The sequence below is a fragment of the Ursus arctos genome, unplaced genomic scaffold (assembly GCF_023065955.2).
Source record: "Ursus arctos isolate Adak ecotype North America unplaced genomic scaffold, UrsArc2.0 scaffold_10, whole genome shotgun sequence".
In the NCBI taxonomy this organism is placed as follows: Eukaryota; Metazoa; Chordata; class Mammalia; order Carnivora; family Ursidae; genus Ursus; species Ursus arctos.
The window spans coordinates 13,140,307-13,166,757 of record NW_026622764.1 but is presented as its reverse complement, the minus strand read 5'-3'; the positions used below and the strand labels follow the sequence as shown (position 1 = coordinate 13,166,757).

General features: G+C 42.5%; 1 protein-coding gene across 6 annotated transcripts in view; it reads left to right on the top strand.

Moving 5' to 3' along the window:
• Positions 1 to 26,451, top strand: part of MBNL2 (muscleblind like splicing regulator 2) — a 154,981-nt gene that overhangs the window by 46,682 nt on the left and 81,848 nt on the right. For all 6 annotated transcript variants that reach the window (XM_026493497.4, XM_026493498.4, XM_048215637.2 and 3 more), the window contains exon 2: positions 421 to 1,196. In XM_026493497.4, the coding sequence (XP_026349282.1) occupies positions 1,023 to 1,196 (174 nt within the window). In that variant the 5' untranslated portion in view covers positions 421 to 1,022. The remainder of the gene's footprint in view (positions 1 to 420; positions 1,197 to 26,451) is intronic.

Here is a 26,451-nt window from a genome sequence, read left to right as displayed (position 1 = left end):
AATGCCAATACCCTTATTATACAGGAGAGACACACCCCGAATGATTGTTTAGAGCATTTCCAACAATGAAATCAACGGCCTCAATGTGAAATTAATCGGAAGCCGGGGTTCTAATACGCTGTTTTGGAGATGAGGCGCATTAGATGGGATTGTTTCAGAACGCCTAATTATTGTGTCTGCCACACGCATGTGTTTGAGTCATTCCTAACTTTTGGACTGCTGCCTAGATCATTTCTGCAATACGGTCGCAGTTGTGTTTTTTCTCTCTCTCTCTCTAATGCATAACTTTCCTCACTAGCCTCTAAGCTCAAAGCTCAAAACCGCACTTTTGCAAATTCTAGATAAGAGCCGAAACAGTTTGTCAAAGTGTTGATTCCACCGAGTTTGGGTGTAAGCTGATGTTTTCTTTGTGTTCTACAGGTTCAGGATTTAAAAGTGCCTGTGTGAAGTCACTTTCGCTGGGAACTGCAGCCCGAGCTCTTGCGGTGTTCAAATCGTTCTTCCTTCAAATACGCGTTACCCTGACCTTACGGTGGATGAAGATACCTCAATTGTCTGGCTTTGCCAACTGCTCGATTTCAGAATTTAGGAAGGTGGAAGGAAGGAGAAATCCTGCCGAGATCTGAGCGTCTACGTGGCTTATTTTCCAGCACGGTCAATAGCCGTGAGCGTCAGAACTGAATATTCTCCCAAGGAGTGCCATGATATTGAAGTCACTTTATTAAAAACAGTTGTGTCTGCAGATCGGTCAAGAGACTCGGACGTTTACAGCCAGAGATGACACTGAGCGTGCTTCTGCCGCGGCCCGCAGTCTTCAAGTGGGGCATATTGATTGATGAGTGACGGCCTGCCGAGAAATTCTCCCCGCACCGCTGCCTGGATCGGACTTCACTGAGCAATCCGTCACTTTACCTTTGGACGCACATGTGGGGTTTTTCACAGCAGTAGTTTCAGAATTACTGGGACCGGGATTGATTTCATCACCTGACGGAAGCGAAGAGAATCCCCGGCGCTTGAGCACCATGGCCTTGAACGTGGCGCCGGTCAGAGACACAAAATGGCTGACGTTAGAGGTCTGCAGGCAGTTCCAGAGGGGCACCTGCTCCCGCTCCGACGAGGAGTGCAAATTTGCTCACCCCCCCAAGAGCTGCCAGGTGGAGAACGGAAGAGTCATCGCCTGCTTCGACTCCCTCAAGGTAAGGGCATGCGTTTCCCGTGGCACGTCGATGGCACGCTGGATTTTCCGACGGCCATGTTTTCCGTGGTACTCGTACAGGAGTCCCACAGTTGTTTCTGGGTTCTGTTTTCTTGTTTGTGGTGACTGTTGGGAGATTTTTCACCCACGGTTTTCTTTATATCAGGCATACATAAATTTTTCACAGATCCATGTTTAAATTAAAAATACATGATGGTGTATTTTGGGTCTGGCATGACATTCATGTACCCAAGAGTTTTAAATCAAAGTCTGGCTTGTGACAACTGAAGATAAATATTTTATTAACGTTTGATCTTCTGGAGGTTATATAAAGGTGAAGAAATTGAATGTGTCACTTTATGTGCCAGTTAGTCGGCTGCTCCTCTCGAAGAATTTTCTACTCTTGTGGCTTGTATTCTTGACCAGGGCCTTCCTAAAATACTTTTTAATAGGTTTTTCATTCTCTCTGGCAATTTGTCGTGGCTAACAGAAATTATTGAGTACACACTCAATACTCCTGAGAACCCACTGTGTGTAAGTTAACCCATCACAGAAGAAATGAATGTGATTCAAGATGGCATCCTTGAGCTCACTGTCTGGGAGGGAAAATACAGCACGTCAGCAAATAACTATAAAACTAGACAGAAAGGGACACGTGCCTTAAGGGAGAAATAGACCTCTGTGTGGATCCGTAGAATGAAAATCTAATTGAAGGAAGTACAAGTGACTCAGCCCATAATTCTTTGAGGTTTATTTTGCCCTAAAATATGGATTCTATGAATCCCAGATTGTCTAAGAAAGTCCTAACGTCATCATGATATTGTTTCCAATGGAGGTAAGATACGTGGATTAAAAAAAGCTTAACGTTTACATATCTTCAAAACTTCATATAATACGCTTACTGAAGAGTAAAAAAAAAAAAGTTGATCTATGCTTTTGGGAAATCTTAGTGCTGTGAGTTTACAAAATAGTGATGTTAGCCTATTCTTGGATATAGAAGGGTTGGGTTTGTTTTGGGGGATGATTTTTATCTAAACTAAAAAGTTACATCTTATGATATTTGTAAGTCAAAACTGAAATATAAGACTTCATATATTTAAGTATATTTAAAAGGGAAAATTTGTCTATACACTAAAAGCAGAAGGATGTATTTAAAGCCCAAGAGAAGTCTTTTAAGGGTTAAAATTTGAAAAATTAGGTATGCTATTTATCTCAATAACTACCTCTATTTTATTCCTTTTTCTCATAAAAAGTTTATTAGATTAGACTTTAAAAGTATGAATTATTTTGTCTACACAAAAATAGATGGATAAATTACAATTATATAAAGTATAACAGTATAAGCACATTTTTATATTATATTTATTTTGCTTTTAGTCAAACGAGTAAACTATGTATTTGCTTCTATGATTGTCACCAGTGGAAGCATTCACTATAAAAAGCAGTGTAGATTAAAAACTAGATCATAAGAACTTCAAGATATGGAAACAGGTCAGAGAAGAGAAATTCGTTTTTCAGGTCATCCCACTTCCTTCGTTTTAGTAATCCGAGCCTTCTCTGATTGCCTATTTACTATGAAACCAACATTTTAGGAAGTTTCTTAAAACTTTTAATTCTTTTTTTTTAAGATTTTATTTATCTATTTGACAGAGACAGAAAAATTAGGTATGCTATTTATCTCAATAACTGCTGTTATAAAAAAATATATATTTTTATATATAAAAATATATATAAAAAAATATATATAATATATATTTTATATATATAAATATATATATAAATATATAAAAAATAAAATAAGATTTTATTTATTTATTTGACAGAGAGACAGCCAGCGAGAGAGGGAACACAAGCAGGGGGAGTGGGAGAGGAAGAAGCAGGCTCCCAGCGGAGCAGGGAGCCCAAAGTGGGGCTCGATCCCAGGACCCTGGGATCACGCCCTGAGCTGAAGGCAGACGCTTAACCACTGAGCCACCCAGGTGCCCCAAAACTTTTAATTCTTTAAACTAGTTAAGGAAATATGAGGGAGATACGCCCAATGTATCAAGGTTAAGTATTTCTTGAATATCAAGAAAACAACAACTCCCAGATCCTTACAATTTATTACCTCACTGTGGATTCACCAGGAATTCACAATTGTTTGGGAATTCCATCCCATGGAGAAAGGATCCAGAATGGTTATGTTTAACATAAAAACATGAACCAAGCTATGAGATTGTGGAGCTTTAAAGATCATTTTCAGATGTGTCTAGTATAATCATTTTCAAGTGCTGAAGCATAGTTCCATATTGCCTTAAGTTATTGGTTCCCTTTGAGAATTGTAAATTTTCAGATTATTCAGTTTGAGTGTGATGTCATTTATTTTTAAAGTTGTCAAAATGTAAAGAATGTGAAAGGAGCCCTAGCCCGGAAGAATAAGACAAACCCAAGAATAAGACCCAACTACTTCCCCACTTTGGGTGGGTCACTTATCACTTCTTAGCTTTTGTCTCATGGGTAAAAGGAGGATATTCACCAGTGAAATTGGCTTAAGCATGCACAGTGCTCAGCGCTGTGCTGGTCTATTCACCTTGCAAGGTGGAGGTAAGAATTATCAGTTCTTACAATAAGGACAGGTAAATTAAAAAGGCACTCAAGAGTGGTAGCTAAAAAGAAAAATTGTGACAAACATACTTAGGCTGTTTAATCTTCATTTAATATTTTATTTATTTATTATGATATGTTATTCACCATATAGTACTAAAAATCATTAGTTTTTGATGTAGTGTTCCATGATCCATTGTTTGCGTATAATAACCCAGTGCTCATCGAAACACATGCCCTCCTTAATACCCATCACCGGACTAGCCCATCCTCCCACCCCCCCTCCCCTCTAAAACCCTCAGTTTGTTTCCCGGAGTCCATAGTCACTCATGGTTTGTCCCCCCTCTGATTCCCCCCCCCCTTCATTTTTCCTTTCCTTCTCCTAATGTCCTCCATGCTATTCCTTATGTTCCACGTATGAGTGAAACCATATGATAATTGTCTTTCTCTGCTTGACTTACTTCACTTAGCATAATCCCCTCCACTTCCATCCATGTTGATGCAAATGGTGGGTATTCATCTCTTCTGATGGCCGAGTAATATTCCATTGTATATATGGACCACGTCTTCTTTATCCATTCATCGGTTGAAGGGCATCTCGGCTCCTTCCATAGCTTGGCTAATTGTGGACATTGCTGCTATGAACATTGGGGTATGTGTGCCCCTTCTTTCCACTACATTTGTATCTTTGGGGTAAATACCCAGTAGTGCAATTGCTAGATCATAGGGTAGCTCTATTTTCAACTTTTTGAGGAACCTCCACAATGTTTTCCAAAGTGGCTGTACCAGCTTGCATTCCCACCAACAGTGTAAGAGGGTTCCCCTTTCTCCACATCCTCGCCAACATTTGTTATTTCCTGCTTGTTAGTTTTTTGCCATTCTAACTGCTGTAAGGTGGTATCTCAATGTCGTTTTGATTTGAATTTCCCTGATGGCTAATGATGTTGAGCAATAAGACCGTGTCGCTCAGTGGAATCAGCCTAGGACAGAAGTGCAAGGTCTTTGAATGAACTCTGGCTGGTTAGAGGCGAGCTATCATTTAAGACAAATTATTTTACCTCCTTGATTTCAGTTTCCTTTTATTTAAAGTTTATATAATAATTCTAATTTCATAAGATTACTAAAAAGACTAACCAGCCTAAGATATGCCAGACGCCTAGAATAGGGCAAGACATGGTAGGGACTGGTCGTGGTAGTTATTTTCCCTTCATAATAAAGTATCGTGCAATAGACATTGATTTCGACGACTGGCTTTATAGGCAAGACGTGGCCAACCCATAAAGCGTCCTGCTCTTCATGTGTCCAAACTCTTTAGAAGCTACGGTGTGAGTGATAATAACTCAGTGATGCAAATTAGTCATGACATTACAAGAAATCAAGTTTGAGGCAGGCATTGTTTCTGTTGTTATTGTTTGTTACAAGGTATTTTCTCAAACACTGTGGAATATTTTTATGCATAAAAATAGGTAAGAGGAATCTGAGTTGGCATATCAGTATAGAGACGGGGCTACTGTATGCCTGAGCTATTCCTTTTTTTGTTTTGTTTTTTATTATGAATTATTTGCATCCATGAGTAAATGTCCGTAAACACTTACTAAACAAATTTGTGGGTGGTTAGAAAAGAGATTTGCAAAAGGTCTTTGGAAAGAGAATTGCACATATATAAATACTTTTATAAAAGATGTTTCAGAAAATAGAGCAAAGTTCTTATGATGAAAACTGTACTTTATTCACAACTGTTACCTGTTGCAGTTTAAGTGAAACCACTGAGCATGCATGGCATTTGTGATGTTTTTTTAAACAGTGGATTTGCTTACATTTTTTCCGGAAGGCCAGAACATTCTGGAACATTGTGTTTTACAAGCTAGGTTAACTTGACAAAATGCAAATTGCTTCGTGAGCAACTAACTTCCCTGCAGCCTTGACCAACCCCATCTCTGTGCCTTTATAATCTATGAAACAGTCTCCCTCAAAGTCGAGATGTTTGAGATTTTTCTTTTTAGGTTCTTTTCCCCGTAACCGAGAGAGGAACTAATCTGGCTTGTTTTGCAAATTGAAACATCCAGAAAGGAATAAATGAATTAGCTGTAATGCTTATTGAAACGAAAGGTTTTGGCATTTACCGCTTGATGAAGTATTTAATATATTTGCTTCGACATGTTAATTCAGACTGAATTTGAAAAAGGAAATACTTTTTTAAATCATGTTGCTAGTTTTGACAAAACGGAAACAAAAAGCACTCCTAGAGTATTTGGGGAAATTGTTTAGACTTTACATAACAGAAATTCCTTCAAAGACAGCGTGATTCTGAATGAGGTGATGTCACTCCCCCATTCAAGGCCTTCGAGTGGCTTCGGACCTCACCTGAGTGAAGACCAGTCCTTAGGAAAGCTGTTTAGGCCCTACGAGATCTGCTTCTCACCCCCAATCACCTGATTACAGTCCTACCCCTGTCCCCCACCCCTCCTCATTGCTGTCCCCCGGATGTACCAACTAGGTTTCTACCTCACGGTGTTTCACTTGGTCTTTGCTCTGCCTCGAACATTCTTGCCTCTGTTGTCCCTCATTCACTTCACGATTCTGATGAAAAATGCCAATGGTGAAGCCTTTCTGCCAACCTTATTTCAAAGAGTTACTTCCCCATTGCTGTGATGACTTCTCCTCATCATCTTCCTTTACTCTTCTCCCTGACAATTGTCGCCTTCTGGTAAACCATATCCATACTTAGTTTTTGTTCATTATCTGCCCACCCCCGTTCTGCTAGAATGTAGGTGTAGAATGTAGAATCCTCCATATGGATGAGGATTGTGTTTTTTTGACCACTGTCGCATCCCCAGAGCCTAGAACAGTATCTCATACACATTAGACACTCAGTAAGTATTTGTTGAATGGTAGAGCGTGTTCATCAGGAAAGTATTCAAGATAGGGTGCCGCATATGGCTGTACAGTAGGGGTGCATTTCTCAACATAGTCTATGTGACCAGCAGCCCTGGAGTTGTGCAGTGCACAACCTACGCAGCCATGTGCTTTGGCCCTATTCTCAAAATCTCAGTAGATTTCAAAATGAGGGAGCTCCGTGCGGGAATTGGAGACACGAGTATGACTCTAGAAGTGTAATACAACATTGGAAAATTGACAAGTAAATTATTTCACTTTCTCTGAAGCTACAGATGACACAGAAACTACTTTTTAGTACTCTCTCTTTGGTGTTACGTTTCAAAAATGTAAAAAAAGTAGATCCTGCTCACTTATTTACAGGATGCTGGCTATAAGTTGGCTGATGGCAAATAAAATTTTAGTCTTTGTATGTATGGGTGAAAATTGAAAATGATAGGTAGGTGACCATTTTAGACAGTTCCTAAAAACATACTAAAAAATGTATGTTATTGGCCTTGACCTTAACTTCATGTTCTTGATTTGCTTTCAAATAGAGGGAAATTCTTTGCAGAAATTGCTCGAGTATTTTTAAAATTATATATTTAGTTCTGGCCTGATTTGAAAATATAATCTCGGACAATGATTCCCTTACCAAGAGAAATCTCTGTAGTCATAGAGACCCCACTATCTGCCAGGCATTTTTCATGCATTATCAGTTCCTTCCAACAAGTCTGTAAGGTAAATATTATTCAGCCAACCATTGTAGCTGTGGATACAGGTTCAAAACTGGAAGTGACTCACATGTAACTTATAAATGGGGGGGAAGGGACCTACTCGGAGGTAAGTGTAACTTCAAAGCTGCCACCGTCCCTTCCCTCCTCCTAACTCCTTTTACAGAATATATCATTGGTCTAATGAATTCCATGTCTCCTAATATCTTAATAATATTCATGTTTAACAAGGTTAGCATATTGAAGTGTCAGAAACATTCTAAAATAGAAGCCCCCAGGAATAAACCAATTTAGGTACTAAAAAATTAAGTATTTGAAAAAGAGAGAAAGCAAGGCACATGTATTTATTTTTGCTTGTATTTGTTTACAAACATTACACTACCACGTACTAGGTCTCAGTAGCAAAAGTGGCGTTGGTCCAAGGTGCTGGTGTGTGTGTGCACCCGTGTGATTCTGATTTCGGATGTTATGATAAAGTACAGGACAGGCTCTACTTTAAGGATTCTTGGACCCACCAATTCTGCTTCCTGCATAAGAGGTCCATTTCTCTGTCATCTGACTTCTGCCATCCAGGGAAAATCAGCCACTTGCCCCTTATGGCATTATTCAGACCTCCATATAACAGTTTATCCCTCCAGGTATGTGTCCCTGTATAAGCCTGTAAGCTTCCTAAAGGTAGGATTGAGTCTTACTCATCTCTGTCCAAGCACCTAGGATTGCATCTTGCATGTAGCAGGAAGGCGAGAATAACCATTCAGAGAGTGCATAAATTAACAAAGGAGTCCCCATAACTTTTCAAAAGGGACTTATGGATGGTCCTCAGTGAACTTCAGACCCCAAACTTCTCTGCATGGCCATTCTTCATTGTCTTTAATGTCTCTGTTTCGTTCTGCAAGCCTGGTCAGCCCCTCCTTTGGAATTCTCTCGTGCTCTTCCCCCACCCACTGCCCCACCACCATGGTACGCTCCTAGTTCTTCTACCACTGCAACCTTCCTTCCTGTTTCACCTCTAATGGCACCTCTTCCTCACCTCGCTCCCCTATGTGGATACTCGCCAAGACTCGGTGTTGGCCCTTCCTAGGTCAGGTCAGTGATCAGTTCTGAAAGGGTATCTGCAACTCAGCATTAAGTTCCTGCCTCTGTGCCCATCCATCGCCATTCTGGGTGTGTGCCCTTTCCTTGCCAACTCTCTGGCTCCAAATGCCCACCCAACACCCCATATGCATGGTCCATACTTGCCTGTTGTTCCACATACCTAAATCCAAACTCTTCATCCTGTCTCTGCCCCAAGTCATCAGCCCACTCCATCCCCATGCTGTGTTCCCCAGGCACAAAACCTTAGCTTGATACTGACCACCATGCTGAGGACCCTTAGTCTTTCTTTTTCCTTCTTGTTCTGATTGTAGGGAAGTATAACATCTTTAAAAATTAATAAAAACTATAGAATTTTCCCCTAGATACAGACTATTGCTACAAATCTCAAGATCTCAAGGGCTTCATGTTGGCCTCTAGAAAGTCTCTATGGATAGCAAGTGAAGAAACTCTCATCTACAGAGAAGTATCACACATGAAAGTGGCCACAAGTAGACCAGAGGGTCATTAAAGATACTTCTTGGTAATTTCTCAGATTTTCCTAGGGCCAAGATTAGCACCAGATTCTTCCTGAGAATCTCAAGATATTTCTATGCTGAGGAAGAGTTTACCTCTAGCTTCTGGGACGAGAGGCGGGCCATTGCTCCTGTGAAGTGCAAGAGGAATCCATTTCAGTGCCTTTAGTGAGCAAAGGCATGAGGATTCTCAAGCAAGGTGGCACCCGACTCGGTGTCCTACTGAGAGAGAGCACATATGAGTGATGCCACCTTCCTGGGAACACAGCATCTACCATCAAGAAACCTACATTCTAACCTGTCTAAAATGAAGAGTTAGACAAAATAATCTCTGTTTTCATTTCCTAGGGCTGTCATAACAAATTACCAAAGATGGGGCAGCTTAACACAACAGAAATGTATCATCTGTCAGTTCTGGGGGCTGCAAGTCCGATCAAGCGTGGGCGGGATCATGCTCCCCCTGATGCTTCTGTGGGAGGCCGCTTCCTTGCTTCTTCCAGTTTCTGGTCTCTCAGTGTGTTATCCGGCTCGTGGCAACGTACCTCTGATCTCTGCCTCCAGCTTCAGTTGTCTGTCTTCCTGTGTGTCTCTTCCCATGGTCTTTCCTCTGAGTCTGTATCTAAATTTCCCCTTCTTATAAGGATACCAGTTACATTAGGTTACGGCGCATCTTTTCTGGTAGGACCTCATCTTAACTAGTGATATCTGCAACGACCCTACTTCAATATCAAGTCACCTTCTGGGGACAGGGGTTAATCCTTCAATTCATCTTTTGGGGGGCGGACATAGTTCAACCATAAGAATAATATCTAAACCTAGAAAACATCAGAAATCAAACACTGTAGTCTAATTCATGAGCCCAGACTGGTTTCAGAATCCGTCTCTACGCGCTGCCCTGGATAGCCATGCGCCATCATCGGAATTGGCAAGAGAGGAGAGGCTTGAAAAACTCCAGTCTTTGCTAACAAGTAGAAGGAAGAGAGATGATCAGTTGACATTCTATGATTACAATAATCTGAGTTTAAAAACACGTAAAAATAGGTAAAAATAATTCACAGAGAAAATTGGCGAAACTTACTTTCTCCAAAAACCAAATGGAGTAAAATATCACTTTTAACCTTAATTACATGCTTTAATAATTACATTTGTTTATTATTCACTTTGCCTTGGGCAGCGATGCTAACTTTTGTTAGTCTATGTAGCAGTTTCTTATGAAACCATTTTTCACCAAAGCTTAAGGAGAAAGACACATTTACTGTGATTTGTTTAATTCTTTTTTTTTTCCTCAGAATGGAAACAGCATTTTATCAGGACCCCTCCTCCTTTCCTTCAGCCTTTTGGCTTTATTTTAGGATGTGTTTGATACAATGGCGAAGTAGGAAGCAAAGATTTAAAGTCAAAGCCCTGGCCTGGGAGTCCGTATCTGAGCCCTGGCTTTCCTGTGCGTCATCGTACAGTTCACCTCTCTGAGCCCCATTGATCCATTGTCATTCATTCATTTGCTCATTCATTCGTTCATTCATTCATTCCCTCTTTAACTAAACAAGAGGTGCGAAAGATCTGCAGGACTCAGCAGGAAATAGGAGTGAGACACTCCACACTCATTTCTTTTTTTTTTTTTTCCCACACTCATTTCTGGGGAAACCCAGGGACCAGTGCAGGCTGCAGAGGGGGGAAAATCCAAAAAAACCAAAAACACATGATCCCACTGAAGATGGCAGCTGCCTCTCAGCCACACGCAGCTGTGGTCTGCCTTCTGAGAATCCTGGGGATTTTTTTTTTAAGATTTTATTTATTTATTTGAGAGAGAGAGAGCATAAGCAGGAAAGGGGGGCAGAGGGAGAGGGAAAAGCAGGCTCCCCACTGAACAGGGATCCTGATACGGGGCTCGATCCCAGGACCCTGAGATCATGACCTGAGCCAAAGGCAGATGCTCAACGAACTGAGCCATCCAGGCTCCCCAAATCCTGTTTTTTTTTTTTTTTTTTAAAGAATCAGAGATGCATTCTTTTGGTGTGAAGTTTCCCAATTTGTAAACCTTGGCAACCAGTTAAAATATTTTTAAACCCTGAAGTTCAAACAAAACACAGCTACAGGCTGGATTCCGTCTGTAGGCTGCCATGTTTAACCTCTGTTCAAAACCAATAAACAAGTATTGATCCCAGGACAGGGGCTGCTGAGCCCTGGGAATAGAACAGCGTACACCCCTTCTTCCATCGGTAGCGATCACGGAGGGCAGACCAAATTTATCACCTGCTCTGGGTGACTTTATGCACATCGTGTTGGTGAATCACTCTCCGGTTTCCCCTTACCTCACTGGCCGGTCCTGCTCTGTCTTCCTTCCTGAGTCCTCCTCCTTCTGACCTCTGAATGCTGACATCATTCCAGTCTTGGTCTTTGAACAGCTCTGTGTTTCGTCACATCCACAGTGACCACCTTGCCCTTGTAACTCACCAAGCGTGATCTTGCCTCAGAGCCTTTGTACCTTCTGGCCCATATTGCAGAGAACTGGACTCCCTAGATGACCTCATCCAACCCAATGGCAATACACGTGCTTTGTATGCTGAACATTTCTTAATTTCTCTCTCTGGCCCTGATTTCTCCCCTACGCTCTAGTCTCATGTATTCACTTGCCCCCCCCCCAAATTTTTACCTGGATATTTAAGTGACCTCTCCCATTCAGTGTGTCTACTAATAAGTTTTTGGTTTCCCCTTTGACCTACTGTTCCCATTGTCCCTATTCTCAGGTGGTGGTTTATTTATCTGATCAAATAAAACATCTTGAAACCCAGCTTCAGTCCTCTCTTCCCATTACCACCATATCCAGTCCATCACTAAGCCCTGCTTTGTCTGCCTTCAGCAGATGTTCTAAATCCAAGCGCTTTCCAGCACTCCTGTCACGAGCTCCCTGGCCCAAACCCATGTCTCCTATGGACTTCTGTAACAGCCTGTATAATAGTTCTGGCTTTCGCCACTCCCTCCTTGAGCAGAGTGACCTGTAGGTCATGTCACTATCTTTCCCAAATCTTCCAGTAGCTGTCCGTTCCATCTCTGACATCACGGCCCTTCAGGCCCCCTGTGCTCTGGCTCCCTGTTGCACTCTGGCCCCGTAAGTCAGCCACGCACCCCCTCACCTCTGAGCTCCTATCACACTGGCCTCTTTGTCCCTCAGGGCCCTCTGCACTGGCTGCTCTCTCTACTTGGAATGCTCTTCCCCCGCATAGCTGCAAGCCTCAGGTCTTGACTTCGGTCTGGGCTTGGCTCAAACAGCACACCTCCACCACAAAAGCCAGCTCAGAAATTATCCTTAAGGAACGTGACCTATCTCCATCTCCACCATGACAAGGTGCGGCTGTAAGGCGGGGGGATCCCATGGCTCTGTCCCTGTACCCAGCGCTCGTGGGGTGCCCCATCATATTTGCAAGTGCATACATGTATCCTTAAGTCTTACACTTTTAAATACCACTGCTCTGACAAAATTCAAATCACTTTCCTGGCTACCTACTGCTTAATATTTTCCGTCAATCTACAGACAGATAAAACCTCAAAGCCAAAGGCTTTGTACAAATAAGCTCTTTGCTTTACAACCCGAAAGGTGTTTCTGGGTCATGCTCATGTTTCTGGCTGCCCTGATAGACAGGTCACATGGAGACTTGCTCGCAAGTGGCAGCTCCGAGCTATTGAAATTCCTGGATTGGCTCGTTGGGCCACTGTGGGCCACTCAGCATTCCCAAAAGCCTGGTTGGAGACTTAGGCTGGAACTGGGCAACATTTCCACTACTCTGCTATAAAATAAGGACACTGAAATACTTTTGTTTTAGTTTTGTTTCATTTTTATTGTTGCAAGAACGTGTAACACAAGATCACCCTCTTAACAAATGTTTAAAGGCACGACACAGTGTTGTTGTCTGCAGACAGGCCGTTGTCCTGCACCACTCTAGAATTTATTCATCTTGAACAACGAAAACTGTATAAAACACATTTTTTCGTGAAGGGAAATTCTTCAGTGCAAAGCTTATTTTTTTATTCAGGGATTGTTTCTTTTTTTTTTTTTTGATTATCATAATATTCCTTTTTTTTTTCTAAAGAGGTTTTCTTAATAGATGAGTTTTATTGTTATTTTTCCCTTAATACCCTTACTCGGCAGAAGAAAAAGTGAGCAACTCTGTCAGTTTCCCATTCTTCTTAGGAATGATTACTACTCCATAAAATTCAAAGGTAGGGACCTACCCGTCCATACCCTCATCACCATCAGACTCACTCATTTGAGTCATGCACAGCAAAGGCTTTGTCATTAGAAAGTCACTGGTAAGTCCACATGTTACCTGAGAGGAACCCAGAATTTCCTCAGGCCTCTTTGTGTTAGCAAAGGGGGACAGCTTGATCCATCGAATAAGCAAATGCTCGTGGGGGTGGGGGTGGCTGGAGGGGGGTGGTGAATGAGCCTGACCAGAGATTTTGAAACCTGGAACAGACCTAGAACTTATCTGTTTGAGTGTCCGGGACCAAGTTCCCAAGGATCCAGAGGCAGCAGGCATCCAGTGCTAAGGTCTAAACCACAGCGGGGGACTCGCCCCTGGGGCTGGGGAGACCAGGACTCCTCTGGGGGGGGCCTCCCCAATGATAGACTACACCTGGCTTACGATTTCCTCATGAACTGACCTGCTAATACTAAGTAGCATAGTCTTTCCACTTGGTTGGGTTCCATTTCCTTTGGCTCAAAGATTATAGTCTAGTCTCTATTACCCTTTCTCAGCACTGTCATGACCAAGAAGAATAAAGCCCCCCCAGCACCCACCTTTGGGATTCGGGGAGTGGATGTTGCCATATTTATTTGTAATTGGCCATACCTGGCCATCCTGCCCGACCCACTGGCATCTTGGGGAGATGTCTGATGAGACCATTTTCTTATGACTGAGGCGGTGCTAATGGTATGGATAATGGGTGGTGAGCCCCTTGGAAGGATGAGATATTGTCTGCAGAAGGAGGAAGGGAAAGTGACTCAGAGGTTTTAAACCAATTAAAGCAAAACAAAATGACTGGTTTCAACTTGAGGCATGTGTATTTTTCAGTTAGTCTACTGTCATTTTAATAAGTGACATTTTATATTCTTAAAAAATTATCACTTTTAGTTTTCGACTGAACAAGGGATATGGATACCAAGGTACGTTCGTGATCCATCTTTGTATAAAAGTGTGTTTGTTGAAAAGTAGAATACAGTAGAGCTAGGCTTTTAAAAAATACCTGTCTGGTCCACATCTCAAATCTCATTCAGAAGAATGTTTCAAGCGCTCCCAGCCCTCTGTAAAGTCATTAATAATGGCACCAAAGATATTATTTCCACACTTGCCATGAAACGAGGCACTGGCCCAGATGCTTGGGATGTAAAATTAATCATCAGCGGCCTCATTTGAGAAATTTAATTCATATCGCTTCTCTCCTGCTCCCGTCGGGCACTCGGTTGTTAACGGGCACGGTGATCGCGGGAAAATACTGGGATAGCAGAACTCTTAATGAAGAATTCTAGTAGATCCAGATGTTCTGGGTGGTACATAAAGCCGCAGAGAAAGAAGTTTCATTTCCTCGAGAACTTCAATATCTTTGTTCATTTATTTATTCTAGAGCCGTCACAGGGCGGCCCCTGTGGGCTAAGAGCACTGAGTTTGGTGCCTAAACAGAACACGGCACTGTGTTCCCGGGGAGCTCGCAGTTGAGTAGAGGAAACAAGAGGAAAGTAAACAAACTAAGCAAAGAATCACAACTTCTCCAGATTGCTGTGCATTCAGGAAATCCTGAGTGCCCGCACGGTGACAGGCATTGGGCCAGGCCCTGGCAGTACAGCTTGTTAGAAATTCGGCACAGTTTTTGGACCTCACGGGGTGTTTGTTCCAGTGAGAGTGACAGAAAACAAAAGGCCCTCCCCCCCCAAAAAAAATTTAGTTATGTTCAAGCCATGAGAAGTGCTGAGCAGGAAATAAACTTGGATAGAACCCAATGTGATCAGGGAAGAATTTCAACAGGCAAGGTGGCCTGGGCTGGGTTCTTCAAGGAGCTGCTTTCTGATCAGAGACCCGAAGGATTAGGAGGAGGCAGCCAGGTGGAGAGAGAAGAGCTTTGCCAGGCCACAGGGGAGAGGGAGCCCTGAAGCCAGGAGATAGAAGTAAGTTCCTCTTTCTGGAAACAGAAGGCAGGGTGACTAGAGCTTGATGAACCCGTCAGGGGGAGAGGGGCCTGCGAGAGTGGCTAAGAGAGAAACCATGCAGGAGTCTGAGTCCTATGCTCTGAGTCCTAAGATTTGCTTGAGAGGATGACATGTTCCCATTTGCCTGGTGAGAAGGCTACCCTGCCTGGAGAAGGAGTTGCAGGAGGAGGCCAGGCCCCAAGATCATTGGAGAGTCTTTGCATCATCCAGATTGAATTAATTTAAAAATCTCAACGTGTCTTTGGTATTTTTTAACAAGCCTACGTAACTGTCCAAGGGACCCCTTCATGCTTATTTTGGAACTTTATCAGGGGCCTACAATATCTACTTCTGGTGTTCCAAGTGGGCTAGAAACGCAGGAAATCCTAGGCCTCCTGGCCATGTTTATATAATATTGTCTTGTGGGTGACTGCCTGGGGTCTCCAAAGATCAGGTTCGATGTGGAGGCGGGGGGAGACCAACATCCCCCATGAACTCTAGCACTTATGTCTGGTAGCAGGCCACAAGTGCAGTGCAGAAGAAACGTCTTTCAAAAGAAAGGCTTCTTTAAGCTCCTTCACCTTAAACTGTTCTAGCTGTCCTCCTGCCTCTCTCTTCCTTTTGTCTCTGAACTTCTTCTTCCACTGCCCCCCAAACCTTTCACCAACCAATACGTGGCTGTCCAGTCTTGTGCCATATTCCTCGAGAGACATGGATGTGTAAGACGTAGCTCCGGCTCTGATGGGTTTTATAAAATAACTGGGGAGACTAAGAACCATGCAGAATCAACAACTCAATACTAAACTATTTGGTAGTAATTATTTGAAAGAGCCTTTTTTAGAAGAGAAAAGCATGGGCTGCAAAAGGCGGCCAAAACATGTCATGGAAAAGAGCTTTCCGGGCTAGGTAGAGGTCAGCTCAAAGGAATGGCTGACCTTCGTGCTGGATAGCCCGTATCTGTGGTTTCCACGCGTTTTTCCCTGGGGACTTCTGAAGGCATCTACTCAGTAAGTCTGAGTATAGATACCAGGAATCTGTATTTTTAGAAGCTCTCCAGTGATTCATATGCATGGCCAAATTTAGAAAATATTACTCCAAATGATTTCATCACACCCTGAAGCTGTTTGTTCTCACGCTGCATAAACCTAGTAAGCATCCCTGAAAGTTTCCATTTGTCTTCCAAGGTTCCCATAAAGGCACAAAAGTATGGTTTCTCACAGGTGGCATTGTCCAAGTCAGGATTAGAAAGATCGGGCCCCTGTCCCATACCCTTTGACTTCTTATTCCTATGTCTATTTTAATGGAAATATCCAACAACACAACAGCCTCCAAGTGATTAACCATAACTGTAAACTATAAAACAACAGCATCCCATCCCAGTTATTGCCCCTGGTGCCACTGGGAGGGGAAAGCAAACAGGACAATGGGAGCAATGGGAACAAATAAGTAAATGAGCTGGGTATGTTTACTCTGAAGAAAGAAAGGTTAAGAGAAAACATGATAGCCCTCTCCACATATTCAGAGTGGGAATGATGAAGAAGAGGTAGACTGGTTCTATGGAAAGAGTGAAGACAGTTCAACATGAGTAAGAAATAGATGAACATGCCTGGAGGGTGAGAGTTCCCATCTCAGGAGCCGTGCAAATAATGCAAGCTTGGGATTTGTATTGTGTCCTTTAAAAAGTTCTACGCCAGGGACATTGAGAGGCAGTCTCATGCAGAACTAATTACTTGAATGACCAATCCAAGCTTAGCAAGAGAAATTTTCCCTGGTGTCAGTGGTGGAATATTTGGTTGCCTAGCAACCTGTAAATATCTATGATGCAATGGAAAACCATTAGTTTGTGTCTGGGTTGATTGTATAGTTCCTAACACCACACTTGGTTCATTTCATTGATGATAAGTATACCTGGTATAGTTTGTTACGTATCAAAATGGTGCTGAGCCGCAACTTTACACAGTTCTAATCCTTACCAAACACTGGCCAGCTGCCTAGCCTAGCCCAAATGCACACTGTAGAAACAGATGTTTGGTCCGTACAGGAGGCAACAGGACAAGAGAGTGAGAACAGAATAATTTGGAGATCCGTAGAACTGTTGAGTAAAATGAAACCTAGTGGAGTCCTTAGAGTGATGGTACAACTTGAATCCTGAACTCTCCAACTTCGCAATTCTGTGGATTTCTACTAAATGGCTAACACCAGCACTTAAGGTATAGAACAAAATATACAAGAGACTTTAATCATAACTTTCCAAGCACAGTCTCCTAGAAACTGACAAAATATATGTGGATAGTTTCAAAGTTTGAACTCATTTATAAAGGGCTGCTTTACGTTATAAGAGCCAAAGAACTGTCAAACTTCCACATTAAACATCTGCCAAGATCTCTTATTAGGTAGGTTTTTTTTTTTTAATGATTTTTTATTATATTATGTTAGTCACCATACAGTACATCCCCGGTTTCCGATGTAAGGCTCGATGATTCATTAGTTGTGTATAACACCCAGTGCACCATGCAATACGTGCCCTCCTTACTACCCATCACCGGTCTATCCCATTCCCCCACCCAGGTAGGTTTTCTTAGTGATAATGTCTAGGTACATAAAATAAACCATGCAACGCTGTCAATGTCAGATTCTATCCACACTAAGTAATGGAGACATGCATTTCCCCTTGTCGAAAGTTCATAAAAAACAGAAGTAAAACTAGCAAATTGCTGAAGTAGTAATTAGGTAAGTTTATGGTACACACAACCAAAAAGACAGTTTGCAAACCAGGAGCACTCAGACCAAAACAGTGAGGCTCAGGTGTGCGTTGCAGGGGTGCGTTGCATAAAGTAGCTTCTATTGTGAGAAAGCAGTTTATTCTTCACAGTGACTCATTACAATACTAGAATTTTCTTGCATCATAGAGAACTCATCACTGGTTACCTCCCATCAGCCTTGGGAACCAGTTCACATTTTGCTTATGACGTTCAGGGACATAAGCAAGAAGTGATCCAAGTCAAGTTAACCTTGCAAAATAAGATAAATTAAACTTTGTTTGGATGACTAACCTGGTTTTGTCTGCTCAGGAAATTTTCAAGGCTGGTCTCTGATTGTTTTTTGATTTTAACACCTTCTTTTGTTTGACGTCTCAAACCCAAATCGTAATTTTCAAAAGTGATTGATTTTGATTAATTTCTTTTTCTTCCCAAAAGATTTAGAATTGCTTTAGGTAACTTTTTATTAGCCAGTCCAGGACATTTGTACAACAATATAATTAATAGCATTTTTAATGAAAATGATGGTATATTAATTGGTAATTTTTGGATGAGTGTTCTTCCTAATTACTTATTAACCTTTAAATCAGATATACACAAGGGAATGGAGCAAGATTCACGTCTTTGAGTATCTGAAAGCTTTTTCAAGGTGGTTTTTTTTTTTTTATAAAAGGGATTCAGAAGAACTGTTTTTTTTTTGAGGAAACTCAAAATTATATCAGGAGCTAAGTGTGGTGTGATGCTTAACGCATTAATATGCTATAGAAGTTTTCAGTGTACCTATTCTTGGCACTCTAGTGAATCCTCACTAATAGAAGTATGTCTTAATAAGATAGTAAAGATGATGCCATCAGTTTTTCTTTATCATTTAAATTTGCAGGTAGTTACAAATGGTGCTGAAAAGAGAAAAAAAAAGACTATTCTTAGTTGAGATATTCTATTTGAATATTTTACTGTATATATTAGATAATGAAGAAGCCTAGACCCACAGAAGATCTCTAGATCTTTGGCCCCAAATATCAAGTCTGACTCCATGTAACTAAAAAAGGCTCAATAGGTAGGGCATGATGTGAACCTAGCTCATTGCCATTTAGACAGTAGGTCCATTTAAATGGCTGAACATAGACTAGGTGAAAAGACAAGTGGATTTTGGAAGGCAAGAGCCCAGTTTCACCTCCTCTGATGGGAGAGGTCATCCCACTCTGGAGGTCTTCTCTGTGGCCCTGCCTTTTTCCAAATTTCTCTTAGGCTTTTCTATATATCCGCACTGTTGAAAAAGAGTCACTATTTGAAGGTCTGTGTTGCTTTTCACTGTTTGTGGGGATTCATTTTGTACCTGGGCCTTCCCTCTAGGCCTTTGACTTGTTGACTTTTCTACTTTCTCTCTGTCTCTGCCTAATTCATTCATCAAACAAATGTATTGAAGCCTGATATGTCCTGGGTACTGTCTTTGGCATAGAGAATCCAGCAGTGAAGACTTCACGTCAGTGAGAGTTTGATGGGTGGGGGTGGTGTGAGGTGGAGTCAGAAATGAGTATCAGGCAACTATCATCCGGTGCGATAAGTACTGGGAAGAATATCTGTGTGCCCTGGAGCATGGAAAGTTCCAGAGTATGTGCTCTGGAAGCCTCCTGGGAGCTGGACAATTCAGACTGAGCATTGGGGGAGGTCAGGGAAACTTCTTATCAGACTTGACTAGGAAAACGGAGGTGGTGGTAGTGGGTAAGAGGGTGGAACACGCCATCTCTGAGTCTTCCTTTCTGATTCCACGAGGCCACCTATATTCTTAGTCTCCCCATCTCTGTCCTTTTGCCTGGTTTCATTCGCCTCCATCTTCCATTTCTCCCTACTGGATTGTTACTTGCTTAAAGAGCAGGCCCTGGGAGGACCACCCATCAAACTGTCATGGGACAATAAAGAATACGCTTTGCTTAAAGGCCCTGCTGCAGGTCACAGAAGGAGTCTGACTATTCCTTCTTCCAAAGGGATTCCCAGAGGTCTGTACGCAGTTACAGGTGAAGTTATAACTGTGGTTCTGCTCACCACTCCAAAGAAGATATAACTTTTATTTTATTTTTTTTATTTTAAAGATTTTTTTATGTATTTGAGAGAGAGCACAAGCAGGGGGAAGGGGCAGAGGAAGAGGGAGAAGCAGGCTCCCCGCTGAGCAGGGAACCCCCCCCCATGTGGGGCTTGATCCCAGCACCCTGGGATCATGACCTGAGCTGAATGCAGATGCTTAATGACTGAGCCACCCAGGCATCCCGAAGAAATAACTTTTAAAACGAGAATTAAGACAAAATGCTAGCCTGTAAAAAGAGCAGCAATAAATACATACACACATTCAAGAATTTTTTTAAAAAAATGGATAAACAAAATATTTCTTGAAAGGAGAAAAGACAAATGAAAGAAAATCATCAGCAACATCATGGCTGCCATTTCCTGAGCATATCTATGCACTGTCAACCGTACCAGCCATTGTCTGGGTATTACATGTAATTCTTCAAACAATCCTGGAAGGCAGGATTCTTAAAACTAGTCCTGGAAGGGTCTTGGGCACAAAGTATGAGCTCAGTGACTGTTTCCTGAATCAATGTAGACATCAGTGCTTCTAATCACTTGGTATCTGTCTCTCCCCCTCCTTCACCCCCAGAATATAAATTCCTTGAGGACAAGAACCTCGTTTTGCTTTCTTCCATATGCCGAGCACCTACAGTGGAAACTGGCACATGGCAGGCGCTCAGTAGATATGCCACCTTTAAAAGACAGGAAAACAGAGACTTAGCACAATTCAGGATTTTGTGCAAAATCACACGTAAACTGGGACCATTTAGGACTTGATCCCATGTCAACCCATGTTCTTCTTCCCTTTACATCACACCAATCAGGCCTTTCCCTCTGTACGATCATTCCCTATCTCAGGTCTGCTCGAATTCCAAAGATACTTTTCCGTCTATCGTTCATCAATACGGTTTTGTTTCTATAGCATGTCTTGGTGAATGTTTAGCCCAGACCGATTAATAATGGAAATTATCAACTTTCCTAAAAAATAATTTGGGCGGTTGGGGAACGGAAATGGAAAAGCTTTATTCCTCCTGCTTGTGCTGGGAAAACCATAGGGAAATGCAAAGGCCAGAACGGATTGCCTTGGGCACCTGGGTGGCTCAGTCGGTTAAGCGTCTGCCTTTGACTGGGGTCATGATCCCGGGTCCTGGGATTGAGCCCCGATTCGGGCTCCCTGCTCAGCAGGGGTCTGCTTCTCCCTCTCCCTCTGTGCTCACCCCCCCTCCCCCACTAGAGAGGCTTCAGCTACTAGGACAATGCAGCTTAGTCTCCTCAACAGAATTTATTTACATTATTAACATGTAAGGACAAACTCACTGGTGCATTATGACTCATCCTCATAATGAAGGTCGTTATGGTAAGCAGGCATGTGTGGGCGGACTGGAATCCTGAGTACAAGAGCTTGGTGAAGTGCCTAACTCGTCACGAACCTGGCAGGTCTGGGAGAAAGACAGCAATCTGTTGTGATCATCAGAATAGTCCAAGTGACTCAGTTTCACGAAGTGTGATCGTCGAGGCACTGGGGAATTTATCACATGAAATTGCAGCTCTAGATTTTTCGGGTTCTTTCTCCAGTATACTTTTCTATTTTCCCCCGTAAGCTGGGCAAAAGTAAAGATTCCTCATATTGAAAGTGTTCTAGAGAATGAGGCACTCTCATATGCTATGGAAATATAAATTGGCTTAGACTTGTTGGAGGACAATTTGGAAATATACATTATATTCATAAATGTTGATAGTATTCAAGTCAGTAATTCCATTTCTAGATATTTATACTAAAGAAATACCTATATGTGTGAATAAAAAGGCATGTACTAGGGTGTTCATGTCAGTAATATTAATAACAGTGAAAAGTAAAAACAGTCACAAAACTAATTAATAAGGTCATCGGGGGATTAAATAAACTATGTGCGTCTGATACTATGAAGTACATATGACCAGTAAAAAAATGAAGTGGAACCATTCTGTCTGTCTGTCACCTGTATCAAACACACACACACATCTGACTTGGAAAAAATCTCCAAAACATATTATTTAGTAGGAAAAAAAAGCTAGTTGCAATATATTGTACACTATCATGTTTGTATTTAAAATGCACTCCAAAATGTATATTTCTATACATTAGGTATAGAAATATAATTATAGGTACATTATATATGTACCTATTATATATATATTGTATATCATATTGTATGTTATAGCACATGTTATATAATAGATAATATTTACATGTGATATATATTACATAATTGTATCTAATATTATATAATGTATAATATTTTATATATTTTATATATGCTGCAGTTGGGTTGCAACAGCTAAGCTCTAACCAGAGACCACCTGGCATAGACCAACGAACCAAGACTCTCATACGAGAGTCATACCACAGTCATTCAGGGCTGGGGTGCTTCCCATATCATGGCTCTATAATTCTTTAAATCTTAGAGTCTTAGAATCTGCATGGTCAAGGCTGGGTGACGGCTATATCCAAGTTCCAAGCAGCCTTAAAGGAAAGGAGAAAATATGGAAGAAGCCCACTTGCTATCTCAAGGGTCCCCAGTTGGAGATAGCACACATCTTTCCACTCCCAATCTTTTGGTGAAAACTTAGCCAAACATCCACCCATTATAGCAAAGGGGGGTTAGACCACATACCCAGCCACAGATATTAGGGGGGGAGTGAAAGGGAATAACGTTGGTGGATAGCTAGCTGTCTCCTCCACCATATAGAGAACATAACACAAATAGAAAACAGAGGAAAATGAAGTTTTCCTCTCAAGTGAGAATGTGGCAGCATATCAAAGGAAATCTTTGCTTTATCAGTGTTCTTGAATTGTCTAACATGAGTGGGAGAGATTAGGACTGCTTGGAGCTGGCAGGGCGGTCAGTTGCCTGATCTGTGCAACTCTGGGTGAGAGCTCCCTGCAGCCCACTCGATCTCCCACCTGACCTCTTATAACTCATGCAATATTGCCTTTCTCTTCATCTTACTCCTTGTCTCCGATAGCTTTACTCCACTCTCCGTCCATGCTAGCCACCATTGAGGTGCTTCTAAAATTTGGAAGCTCAACACCTACTGGATTGTAATTGTCTTAAAAAGCTAGGTTGCCGCTGACCTTTGTCCCTGCACTGAGATTTGCCCATTCACTCTGTAACTCACGCAAATATATTGAACATATATAACAATGCGAGCTACAGTAGGAAATAGAAGTGATGACAGAAGGTTTTGGTTGACACTAACCTTCCCCTTCAGAAAGTCTAACTGACCAAACAGCACATCGGTGTCTGAATGATGAGTAACAGTGGCAGTGGATCTACGCAAGTTAGCGGAACAGCCGTTAAGGTGAGAAGGACTTCAGAATGGTGAATGGGGACTGGGGAAGGAAAGCTAAGTAAAGACCTCTCAGTGAGGTGAGACTGGACTTGGATCCCCAGGCATATGTGGTCGTTGTCAAGACATAAAACCATTCACACGTATTCAAGGGATGGAGGGATCCTTAATTGTTCCCCTACTATATGCTGTGTACCCTGCCAGGCAATTTATATTCATTATTCCACTTATCCTTACAACACATCGTTGAGGTAGAGAGCCTAATTTTACAGATAAGGAAACTGAGGCAAAGAGATCTTATATTAATCATTCAAAGTCTCAGAGGTAGTAAGTGGAACAGGTGCAATTGGTGTCCAGACCTATCTATTTTCTGGATAGATCTGGATTTGTCTGGTTTCTCATTACCTCACTGTGTCTGAGAGCCTTTCGGCAGAAGGAAAAGCAGGCGCAATGTAATGGGATGGAGCTGAGTCTGGTCAGCTGAGGGACAGGGAGGAGAGCGGGTTGTGTCGCCGGATGTCATTCCATATGCTTTGGGGCCGAGGTCACCCTGGTGTCGGAGCGCTCAGGTACAAGAAGATTGAGTTACTTGTGGGAAATGCTGTATCACGCTTTGCCTGGCATTGAGTTCTCCCTCAGCCCTGGGAGAAGAAAGCTCTATGAGTCAGTCCAGCTCCACTGGCCCAATTTAACAATTTAACCAGTTTAGAAAAGGGTTTCGTTTGCAGAAAACACTCCCAGCCTATAAGCAAATGGTGATAAGAGCCCTGCCTTGCTCCGGGCTACTTGTGGTCACTAGAAGCAAGAGCAGGCAGGCTCTTCGTGTCCCTGACCTACGGGGGCTCGAGAGGAAGCTCTGCTCCTCCGTCACATTCCTTCTGTTTGGACTCTTTCTCAGTTCCTCACGAGGTGACAGTATTGCAGTGTTTTCTCGGAGATTGTGCCCTTTGAAACGCCTCTGGGTTTCTGTGTTCTTTAGCACGTCCTCGGCCTTGGAGACTGCTCAGCTGTCTCTCCCTGGTACTGCAGACATTGTCATTTGCCTCTTCCTCATGAGGCCCCTCTCATCTGGAAAGCCTCAGCGAAAGTTCTCTTCCAACGCTAGCTCCCCTTCTTTCATTCTCTGACTCATGCCATAGACAAGTCCCAAATGCTGTTTGAAGGGCTTTCTTCTAGAAGGGCCTCATTATTCCGATCAAACGGGAGAAGAGAATCCCAATCAATTAGAAAGATGTGGCAGGAGGATCCTGTATTACGGAGAACCGGAATGCCAAATGGCGTAGTTCATACTTTCTCCTAAAGCTATTTTGGTTGGAGGTGCAGTCCCATGGGGGAAAGCCTCAGAGTTCCTTGAACGGGAAAATGAAAGGATAAAATTGAAGTTTACAACCTGTAGTCTGGTAACAGCATGTAGGGTTAATCACAAGTGACAAAGAGACTGTGTCTCACAATTCTAGAGTATTAATATATGCCCCACACTATGCCAGACTCTTGAGAAGCACTATTTCACTTAATCCTCACCACCAACCCTCTGAGTTTGTGCCCACTTTGTGCATGCAGCAACTGAGCCTTATAGAGAACTTTGCATTCCCAGTGGTTGATAGGGGGCAGAGCCAAGTCCCATGCTGAGGATTTCAACCCAAATACAGCAGGCACACATATGTCAGTAGAGTGAAGACAGAGAAACTCCCAGGAGGCTCGTATGGAGTCCATACTTTATGAGGTTCCAGAGTCTGTTGGTTCCAGGAGTAGAACAGAAAGGAAGGGAGACGGCATTCACAGGAAGGGCTTGCGGACTGAGAACAAAGAGAAAGTCAAAGAAGAGAGGGAGAGGACACTTAGTCCAGGCACATGTCAGTGGTCATATCATCGCAATATCTTTTTTTTTTAAGATTTATTTATTTGAGGGAGAGAGAGAGAAAACATGAGTGGGGGGAGGGGCACAGGGAGAGAATCTCCAGCAGACTCCGAGCTGAGTGTGGCCTGACGTGGGGCTCGATCTCATGACCCTGAGATCATGACCTGAGCTGAAATCAAGAGTCGAACACTTAGCCGACTGAGCCACCCAGGTGCCCCTCTCCACAATAACTTTGTGGAAAAGACCTTATTTTTCCCATTTTGTGGTTGAGGAGATGGGTTTAGAGATTTGAGGTGTATCTACAGCTTTTGAGTAGCAGAGCAGGGATTCGAACTGTGCCCCGAGTGCCTCCCAATTTGCTGTCTTTGGTGCCTCATTGTACTGCTTCAAACATGGCTTCAACTTGAGCCCTGGGCATAGGGAAGAATCACAATGCCATTCGCAGAAGCGGGGGAATCGTCAAGGAGAAAAACAGGTCAGTAGGCATGGGCACGATAAGTTTTTGTGGGGGTGAGGTGACAGGCGTATGTTCAGGTAGAAATTTCTTGAGTATCTGGGGACTGGACCTGCCATGTTGATTTGAGTAGCAGAAGTTGAGAGGCTGATGCCAACCCCTCAAGGAAAAACAAGTAGAGTCAGAAGAGGAGGGCACTGGGGGCCGGGGAGCAGGGTTGCCCACAAATAGAGGCCAGGAGAAACGACAGGTGACAGCAAAAGAGATGGAGAAGTCACGGCACCCGAGGGAAAAATAAGAGGGCGCCATGATCCGAGACTCTTCACACAGAAGACATGTAAGGAAGGTTCTGAATCCAAGCGTGTCTCAGCCAGCCGGCTGTCGGTTCACTGCAGCCTGCCCAGGCTGCTTCCATGATGTTTTGAATCATGTCACATTCATAAAGAATATATTACATTCCGTTAAATGCTGTAACCACAAAGGACAATGAAGACTTTACTCTCTTGGGCACCCACTGCTTTCAGTGGTAAATGCCTTGTTTTCAAAGCAACTCCCTCAAACTGGGTATTGTTTTCCAATAAAGTATTTGCTGAACATTTGCTATACATAAACAAATAGAAAAATAATAATAGTGTATATTCCCTCTGAACATTATAGGAAAGTGTAGGCTTCCATTTAATGAGGTTTGGAAACAACATAGCAATTTTGATGTCCTGTCAAGCTTGTTAAATTGCGATTCTACCAGGATTTTACATTGAGCCAGAACCAGCACATCCCAGGGTATAAATTAGGCATAATTGGATATGCACCGA